This window comes from Osmerus eperlanus, chromosome 3, assembly GCF_963692335.1.
Source record: "Osmerus eperlanus chromosome 3, fOsmEpe2.1, whole genome shotgun sequence".
In the NCBI taxonomy this organism is placed as follows: Eukaryota; Metazoa; Chordata; class Actinopteri; order Osmeriformes; family Osmeridae; genus Osmerus; species Osmerus eperlanus.
In genome coordinates, this window is record NC_085020.1 from 14744115 (window position 1) to 14754537 (window position 10423).

Here is a 10423-nt window from a genome sequence, read left to right on the forward strand (position 1 = left end):
CTGGTTTTGGCCATTACACTCCAGGGCTGAAAATGGGTGATTTTAATTGTATTTAAAATAATTGACTAATTCAAAGAACAACAAAAATAAAATTATGTAGGCCTAAATGCGCACACACATTCGTTTCAACTGTCTGATCAGCCTCACATTCTGTTCCTGTCAATCATACACGCGGTGTCAACCAATTATACTGCATGAGGGAGGGCCGAGCCAACTCACACACACACAGTCCGAAGAGTAGTCAAAACTCGGAGGAGAGAGCCATAAAAAATCAATGCATTTTCAAGACATTGTGGTTAAGGTAGAGTAGTATTTCATTTAATAATTTAATTAAAATAGTTTTCACACCTATCATAGTCAACGTCATAGTTAAAACATTTATTTTTTAAAGAGCCGTTTGGGAGCCAAAAGAGCCGCCTCTTTTCAGTGAGCTGAGTCAAACGAGCCGGCTCACGAAAAAGAGCCGGAATGCCCATCACTAGTATGGGGTAATTGCAGGGGCGGACTAGGGGAAAAAGTGGCCCGGGAGTTACTGTCAGACCGGCCCACTCAATACATGGCGCGCGGCCCACTCAGTACACGGCGGCGCGTTGCCCACTCAATACACGGCGCGTTGCCCACTCAATGCATCGCAGGTATCGACAGATATCAGTGGCCTACTTAAAATACCCATACACTTAACATTATTTTGGATGATTACAAAGAAATTACATCATATATATCTTTTCTTACGCTGAACGTCCGAAGTCCGTAAGAACACATTTCAGAAGACACTTCAGTTAATACAGATCGCGAGGAGTATAAAACTCAGTCAGTGATTTTAAACGGTCTTAGAGCAAATTATACGTGTTCAAGCTGTGTTATATGGAAAATAGTTTGAGGTGCTGGCGATGTCAGAGGGAGGGCCGGTTGTTGATGGAAGTGGGCCGGTATTTTGGACCATCCAAACCCCGTCGGCCCACCGTGGTATCGACCATCCAAACCCCGTCGGCCCACCGTGGTATCCCCCGGTATCCCCGATGGCCAGTCCGCCCCTGGGTAATTGTCATTCATTTCATTTAGTCATTTAGCAGACGCTCTTATCCAGAGCGACTTACATTACAGGGACACAGTACAGGGACATTCCCCCGAGGCAAGTAGGGTGAAGTGCCTTGCCCAAGGACACAACGTCAGTTGGCATGACCAGGAATCGAACTGGCAACCTTCGGATTACTAGCCCGATTCCCTCACCGCTCAGCCACCTGACTCCCTATTGTACGCAAGACGTGATATTTGTAATTAATGTAGGCCTACGTTTTTAATTGTTTTCAAACTACAATTATCGGCTGAATTAGACTTCCGTTAGAAAATAATTCGTGGAATTGTGGAGTCGCTGCGCCTTTTCATGGACAATGTCACCCTCTTGTGGTCCGTGAGTTGACCTTCTAAAAACATTAAAACTCAAGAGCTTGATCTAATTTCCTGAATGTATTCATTCAACATTTTGAGATTTTTCCCACAGCTTTTTCCACATTTTTTTTAAATGTAGGCCTATAATGAAACCTACACCCCTGATGATCTCATATCACACATATAGGCCCCTAATCGAAGTATCAAGGCTCTCTGGGTGTACCGTCAAATAAGATTTAAGTTGCATAGCATACAACTACGCATTTAACATCCATTTACCGTCCGCACGATGGCACCAAATGCGTGGTCTAAAAGATGTAGGCTCGAAAGGCCACCTCGGAGGAAGGCCAACTTATTAAACGGTGCTTAGTAAGAAGTTTATAAAGGATAGGCCTACGTAAAATGTAGTCCAAAGAACTGACTCCCAGTGTCAAAACTGTTTCTGTGTTGCCTGCAATAGACTAGGCTATTGTAAGATAACATTTACTATAGGCAACTTTTATTTTAGGCACTTTGCAACTTGGTGATGGCCTATTGAATTATGTCCGGGATCACTCAAAATAACGTAATGCTTTGCACGAATGGAAATATGGAGCCCCACCTTCTTGGGCCTTGTTGTTAATATAGGCCTAGCACTGTTACGAAATATTTTTGTTATACTTTTATAATGTTTTACTGTTATCGTTAGGCAATTATTATTTTAATTACTTTTTACCTCCGAGAAAACACAGCACACACCTACACGAAGGCATAATTAATAGGCCTATATCTGTCCATTCAATCCGTGGTTGTCCCCCCGACCAATCATAGAATTTGACGACACACATTGAACAGGCCAAAGTTGCGGTATAAAAGGGGCTGCGGAATTGAAGGATGACACCTGTGGAGGCTGGTGTCATACACACGTGTCTCTAGTATATCTTTATACCAATATATAAAATAACTTTTTTTTTACTGTAGATCATGTCTGTTTTGCAGTTCTTGGCTTATTTTTGTTTTATGGTCGCCTTTGGTCCAATGGTTCTTGGTGATCAAACTGTGCAAAGTGAGCCTATAGAAGACGATGAGCAGTGCTCAACATGCGACTTCCGACAGCATATTAAACTAATAAGAATAAATGCGATCAAGTCGCAAATTCTAAGCAAACTTCGATTGAAGCAAGCACCTAATATTAGTCGAGATGTTGTAAAACAGCTACTACCCAAGGCACCACCCTTGCAGCAACTTCTTGATCAGTACGATGTACTTGGAGATGATAATAAGGATGGAATTATGGAGGAAGACGACGAACATGCCATCACAGAAACTATCATTACGATGGCCACTGAACGTAAGTTCCACTAATTGTTTCTCATAGGCTATGCTTTCTATTATCACCGATAATAATTCAACAGCGCATAATATTCTACTCTTGGAAAAAAAGCACACCCAGAACTAAGCGCACGGTATGACCACAGTCCTTGTCCCTGTTCCTGTCCCCGCCCCCCGCCCCCCCCCCCCCCACACACACACACGCACACATACACACAATTAGAGTTAATACAGTTTTACTATTTTGTCTATTTTGTACTATTGTCGAAAATATAAACATAGCTTTTTTAAAGATAGTTTTGTTAAATACTGGGCTATGTATTTTTTTCTGCTTTGGATTCATGGAAACGACTTATTTTTAAAATACTAAACAATTATTAGGCTATTAATTAAACGACATTAGTTATGAAATTTGATCATGGGTTTTGCATTTTTATTTTCTAGCGGAATCAATCGTACAAGTAGATCGGACTCCAAAGTGTTGCTTTTTTCCCTTCACTCCGAAGATTCAAGCTAACCGGATTGTCCGGGCTCAACTCTGGGTGCACCTTCGACCTGTTGATGAAGCCACCACAGTGTTCCTGCAAATCTCCCGCCTGATGCCTGTCTCAGACGGGGCCAGACATATTCGAATCCGGTCATTAAAGATCGACATTAGTACTGGAATGAGCTCTTGGCAAAGTATAGATGTGAAACAAGTGTTGACTGTGTGGCTGCGACAGCCAGAGACAAACTGGGGTATCGAGATAAACGCATTTGATTCGAAAGGGAACGACTTGGCCGTAACCACCGCAGACTCGGGCGAAGAGGGCCTGGTAAGATCAGCTTTATTACAGAGAAAACTGCACACATATTCAGGGTGTGTTCACACTTGGCAGGTTTGGTTCGATTAAAACGAACTCCAGTGCGACTGCTCTGTTTGTGAGGTTCATTTGAACAAGAGTGAAATCTGCCGTTCGAACCTTGGTCGCACCAAACAAGCGGAACGAGACCGACTGAATAGGTCTCAGTCCCGCTGTCAAACGAACATGAAAAAGTCGCAAGCCTGATAGGCTTTTACAGCTTTTATCCTTATGCTTTTTGTTTAGGTTCAGTTTTAAAAATGCCAGTGTGAACGCTAAGTGAACCAGGACTAAATGTATAATTTTCTTTTTTGGTCCGGACAAAGTGAACCAAGAGAACCGAACTACAAGTGTGACCACGACCTTATTTCCAAATGTAGCCACATTCAACAGAATGGCTTAAGACATGCACACTGTTATTCTTGCCATGCTTTGTTGGTAAACAAACTACAGTAAAATTAAGTGGACACATTTTTCATTATCTAAGAATCAAAGTTAATGAAGTATAGCACTTGCTGGTTCTTTGATGGGGTTTTGGGGGACAGATGGTTGGGTTTCATGGGGTCAAACAGTTGACATTTAGAAGACACTTCTGGATAAACATATGTTTCTGGATATTTGTCCAGGCTACCAATAACCTCAAGCCCTAATACATGATTACACATAAGAGTTCACCTTTCCTGGAAGTCCTCATGCCTTTTTTTCTTATCTAATCTATGTAATGGCCTGCTTGTATTAGTATCAGTAACAAGCATGCTATTGCTTGTAGATATACTTTACCTCGTTTCTGCCTTGTCTTCTAAAAACTCAGTGTTAGTTTTACACCTAAGCTAGCAAGCATCAAAGATTCAAATTTGCAGTAGAAACTTAATCCGATGATCCAATTGCTTGTGCTAAACATTCCTGTTCTCACATTCAGCATTCTTGATACTCTTAATTATAGCAACCGTTCATGGAGGTTAAGATCTCCGAGAGCCCTAAGCGCTCCAGGAGGGACTCTGGGTTGGACTGTGACGAGAACTCGCCCGAATCCCGATGCTGCCGGTACCCGCTGACTGTCGACTTTGAAGACTTTGGCTGGGACTGGATTATTGCTCCGAAACGCTACAAGGCTAACTATTGCTCTGGTGAGTGTGAGTACATGCACTTGCAGAAGTATCCACACACACACCTGGTAAACAAGGCCAACCCCAGAGGCACTGCAGGCCCCTGCTGCACCCCCACCAAGATGTCCCCCATCAACATGCTCTACTTCAACCGCAAAGAACAGATCATCTACGGCACAATTCCCTCCATGGTGGTGGACAGATGTGGCTGCTCATGAACTAGAGCCCCTAACTCTGACAATTCCATTCACCAAGAACAGTGCTTTCTGCAGAACAAATAGAGCAAAACGGTGCACTATTTGCAATATAGCAAAACAGTGGAAAGTCAAAGAACTGCCTGGCAATTTGTTGACCAGTGCTTGACCAAAGACATGTCTTGATCTGATGGTTTAGGTTGTTTTCTTTCTCTATTTCATAATCAAATATTTGCCATAGAGGCTTGTTACAGGGTTGGTGTAAGAACCAAGTGCTTACTAGACTCGGGAGTACACCTAGTCAAAATTACAACATTCTTTCACATTCTTTCGATGCTTCAAAGCTTTTAGGGCAAATGCTAAACTTTTGGTTTTGATAATCCTTGTGGACTTTTGAAAGTGATGGAGAACTGTTGCTGAGAATTTCCGAAACTTGCCTTCATGTACATTGTCATAACAACCCATATACATACAGTACATCCATCCAAATATATATTTTAATCATAGCTTCACTGTCATTCAACTGCTTAAACCACTGACACACTTGAATTATTCTTATTCTAAATCGACCATACTCAAAAGGAGGACTGAACCAGAGGCACAACAAATGCAGTGTACAGTATACACTGAGATATGTTTAAAGGCAAATGAATCAATTTTCGAATGTATGTATGAATATCATACAAACTCATACAAAACAACATCGTTTGCACTATGGCAACCCAATATAAATAATGGATTGCTACAAAAGTTGTAAAAACAATGTTTTGATATATTTGATGATTTATGTGTTATTTTCATCAGGATTTACTGCTCTCAACCTCTGTATGAGCACAGCCTACCAAAGTGTAACTTTGAGTATATACCTGTCAAAAGTAAAGGTGCTTTTATTTTTTGTTATTTCAGACCTATATGCCAGACGTTTTTTGTATTAATGATTTTGGTCTGCACCCATCACTCATGTGATACAATAAAATCCAATACAATAAAAGTAATGCAAGTATTGTAAATCATCTGCAACAAATAAGGCTGTAATAGTTAAAGATGATCAGATTTGAGTTAATTAGTTGTTTGTTGAGTAGTTCAGAGGATTGATACAGTATATCTGAAGGGGACCAGCCAAAAGGGTGATTTTCAAAGAACCAAAAACAACCAGTCCATGCTCACAAATCAGACCTTAGAATGGCATGGTATTGTTACCTAAGTAATTCAACAATATGTACCTATCAGATAGGCTTGCATCATCATTCTAACAGGTATTAAATGTTGCCTACGTCATCTTTCCCATCAGGAGTTGGTCCACACTTGAGCTTCGGCAATAGGCGTCAGTTAATGGGCAACATGTGAGCTTGTGGATGTGTGCTACATACTGTGTGTAAAAATGTGCCATTGTGGGAATTTTGTTGCCTTTTTAATTTCCATCAACTTCCCTGAATCAGCTATTCCAGGGGTGGGCGGGGGGTGCAGTAGGGGATGCAGAAGGCGATGTAGTCCATAATGAGAGGATGTGAACTGTTGCTCTCTGACAGCATGACCTATTAGACTGATGATTTCACAGAGACATAACTTCCGCCCAGTAGAGGGCGAACCGAGCACTCTCTAAGAACAACTTCCTTTCCTGCTGTGACTTGGAGGCATGCCACAGCAATCAGGTGCCACAGACAAGCACAGTAGATTGACAGTGAACCTTGTTTTCCCCAGTGTTTTCTAAAAAACAGTAATTATTTTGATTGCTGTATTTATACAAACTAAAACAATACAGAACAACTGGACAAAGACCCTAGGGGAAAAAAGTGGTGGTGCTTACACCATTATTGTTATTGTTATTCCGTATACCTAGTCTTATTCAACAGTTATTTATTAAAAGTTAATAATTATTTTTTTACTTTAAAACTGTTTAAGCTAAACTTAATGTTCAGATAATCGTGCTGAGGCTGATGCTAATTTGAGGCTTGACCTCTCGTAAACTATTGAGTATTTCCCTCGCTCTTACCTTTTTGAAGACAACACTACTGGAAATACTAGTGGGTTTAATTCAGTCAGAGATAGGATTATCTGGTACACCACAGGCCCACAACACACTGTTAAAGGTGTAAATAAACAAAATATAAACTTTGCTGGAAGGACAAACTTTGTTATAGGCTCTTTATGCACACCATCTAAAGTTTCCCTCTACATGACAGTCAAAATGTTAGTGATAAGTACAGGACATTCACACTCAAAGCAAATCTTCATTTGCTGCCTTGGATCTGTCCCTGGTGACTGTAATAAGGTATATGAACGTCAGTATTAAGGAGGAGACTTTTAAAGCTTAGAGAGACTGCACTGTAGTTTTTAAAGTCTCTTGTCCCCAGCACTCCACAGTAGCTGCCACACCATGCATCTTAGCACCAGGGGCTTTGACTGTATGGTGCTGCTCTATATTCCATATTAGCTCCAGTTCAGAGGGCAAACTGATTCTTGTTCTCCATGTTCGGTGGATAGGACTATCGTAACACAACGGCTTACCTGGCCCTAAGGCAGCAGGGAGGCACAGGCTGAACATTTTTGTTTCTTTTTGTCACACAGTGTGGCGTTGAGCTGTGCACTACAGAAGCGGTACTAGCTGGGCCAAGATGGAATTCACCTGTATGTGGGAAGTGTTCTAATTGCTAACCAAATAAAGGAATTAAATGGCTGTGATTGACAAATTGAACGGTTCATTCATAGTACAATTAATTTAAGTAGGCAACAATTAGTTTAGCCTAATTGACGTTTTCTTGTGTAATCCCTGAGGGTAAACTGACATTTGAATGACTACAGAAATGTAAAATGACTGTCACAAATGCAGACGACTAATTCCATAAGAACAAACATGTATTTTCTAGTTTAACAAATATCTCATATCACATACCCACAAATATCTTGACATGCACAGAATGTAATAAATGTCAGTATTTCTAATATTCTTCATCAAAGTTTGTCCATTATTGAAGTTGAAATGTCACCAGAACTAGATCAATACATTTCTTTGTGATTAATTGTTCATAGCAATCTCTAAAACCTCCTTATACAATTTTGCTTGAGATGTGAAACCATATTTTGCCATTTGACAGATACCTGAAATTATCCGGTCGACGGAACTGCAAAGTATGACACCAGGAAGACTGGAGGTTTCCTTAGCCAGGCTTCTTCCAGTCTCCTCAGAGGAACATCCATCCTCCATCACTGTCAGTTCACTTTTCCCAAGGAATCCATGCTTCATTACTGTGATCCTTCAAGCCACATTTATGTCAAAACTCTACAGGCAAAGACTGATATGGAGACATAAAAAATGTAGTGGACATTGGATAGATAGCCAACTTAAAGTCACAATAAAACAATGGTCTGGAATGAATACATTGAATTTCCACCGCCGTATATTTACCATGTCATTAATCATTCAATAGTTTTACAGGAGTTACTTTAGTTTTTGGGATGGGAGTTGTGATTCCACCACTAAGTGAAAAAGCAAGCAGAGTGTGGATGGGAGAATAAATCATTTTAGGAGTGAAGACAGGTAGCGTCCAACAGCTGGACATCTGGCTGCCTCTGTCCCAGACTGGCCTCTTTTATTGCTTTTCATTGCTTTCTTTTGACCCTAGAGATATCTTCATAAGCAATCTGTCAGCTGGCCTAGATTATCATCCTCTGCTGGTTATTTTAGTGTTTACAATATGCTTACAGGTTGACCAGAAGCAATACAATGATTGAGACCTATGTTTTCTCTTGTGTAGTTTAGTTGCTGAAATCTTTCACCAACTCTGTTAACCCTCGTGCTGCCTTCGGGTCACATGACCCAAAGGTTCATAACGAACCATCATTGTGTTTACCCAATTTTACCCAATACAAAAACAAATAAAAATACTTTTCTTTTAACCTTTGCAATGTGGGGGGTCTGAGACAGCCCGACGGTTAAAAGAAAATGCTTCACTTTGTTTTTGTATGCGGTAAAGTTGTCGCAATACGACGGTGGGTCACAATGACTGATGGGTCAGAACGACCCGAGGAGAACACAAGGGTTAATAGGTGTCCTGGCCAAATTCATGCTGTTAGAACCTGACATCAGTTTGAAAGACCAGCGCCAGTCAAATGCATCCAATACTTTCTACTGTCAAGTCTAATGTCTCATGCTTTCTAATGTTAGGACTGGTGGTGTACGGTTGAAGTTGGAAGTTAACATACACTCATCATGGACATGAATGTCATGGCAATATTGGGCTTTCAATAATTTCTTTGAACTTTTCTCTTTCTGGGGCAGAATGATTGTACAATATTTGTAATGAAAAACAACAAGAATTTGGTTCACAAGTTTTAATTTATTTTGAGTTTTCTTCAACACAGGTCCAAAAGTATACATACAGGGTCAAAAATATACATACACACACTTGCATTATAAATTCAGTGGTGCTGAAAGTTCCAAAATGTCCTTTAGTTAGCCAAGACCAAAGCCTCTGAATTTCCTGTTAGTGATCATGATTGACTACAGCTGGCAGCTTCTCTGTGCCAATAAAAAAGGGTTTGTCTGACAGCACTCATTGACCTGACCAACACAGTACTATGGAAAAGTCCAAGGAGCACAGTGCAGATCTGAAAAAGAGGATGGTGGATTCACACAAGTCAGGAATGTCTCTTGGAGCCAATTCTAAACAATTGCAGATTCCAAGATCATCAGTTCAAACAATTGTACAGGTTATTGGGAAGTGTAGCCACTTTGACTAGGTCTGGAAGAATACCCTAACTGTCACCCTAACCTGACAGGAAATTGGTTCGGATGGTCAGGAAAAACCCAGGAACCTCCGAGGCACAGGCCTGCCATAAACTGGAAGCTGCTGAAACATCAGTCAAGCAAGTTTTACATCGCCATGGACTGAAAGGCTGCCGTACAAGAAAGAAGCCCCTGCACCAAAATTGACACCTTAAAGCCCGTCTAAACTTTGTGGCTGACCATATGAACAAAGAAAAAGCCTTCTGGAGGAAGGTTTTATGGTCCGATGAAAAAAAGATGGAGTTGTTTGGCTACAATGTTGGAGGATTAAAGGTGAGGTGTTAAACCCCAATAACACTTTACCAATGGTTAAACATGGTGATGGTAGCATTATGCTCTAGGGCTGTTTTGCTGCCGATGGATCTGGTGGATGGAATAATAAAGAAGGAAGACTACCTTTTTAATTATTCAGCATAATCTCAAACCATCAGCCAGTTGAAACTTGGACACAATTGGGTGTTCCAACGGGACAATGACCACAAACACACATCAAAGCTGGTTTAGGGAATGGATAAAGCAGGCTAACATCATGCTTTTGGAATGGCCTTCCCAAAGTCCTGGGGCCTCATGTATAAACGTTGCATACGCACGAGAAGCTTGCGTACGCTGGTTTTCACGCACACGGTGTGATGTATAAAAATGTACTTGACGTGAGAATGTGCGGGCCATCACGGAAACTTTTGAGCAGACGTGAGAATGTGCAGACCGTCTGCAAAGTCTCGTCTGGCTCTGTAACGTGGCAAATTCTAACTGAAAAGTGCCGAAACCCTAGCCTGGGTGCCAGACGAATTTAGC

The 10423-nt window shown here is 41.0% G+C and overlaps 1 protein-coding gene across 3 annotated transcripts; it reads left to right on the forward strand.

Annotated features, from left to right (window-relative positions):
* The first annotated feature begins 2215 nt into the window (after positions 1-2215).
* Positions 2216-8625, forward strand: mstnb (myostatin b). 3 transcript variants are annotated; one of them, XM_062457352.1, is made up of 4 exons: positions 2216-2719; positions 3145-3515; positions 4486-4669; positions 7411-7517. In XM_062457352.1, the coding sequence occupies exons 1-4, from the start codon at positions 2353-2355 to the stop codon at positions 7419-7421; spliced, it is 933 nt and encodes a 310-aa protein (XP_062313336.1). In that variant the 5' UTR covers positions 2216-2352; the 3' UTR covers positions 7422-7517. The 3 variants fall into 3 exon arrangements, with proteins under 3 accessions (XP_062313336.1, XP_062313335.1, XP_062313338.1); XM_062457354.1 differs by lacking the exon at positions 7411-7517 and adding an exon at positions 7938-8625 and having other exon boundaries at positions 2217-2719; XM_062457351.1 differs by lacking the exon at positions 7411-7517 and having other exon boundaries at positions 4486-6242.
* Positions 8626-10423: the final 1798 nt, after the last annotated feature.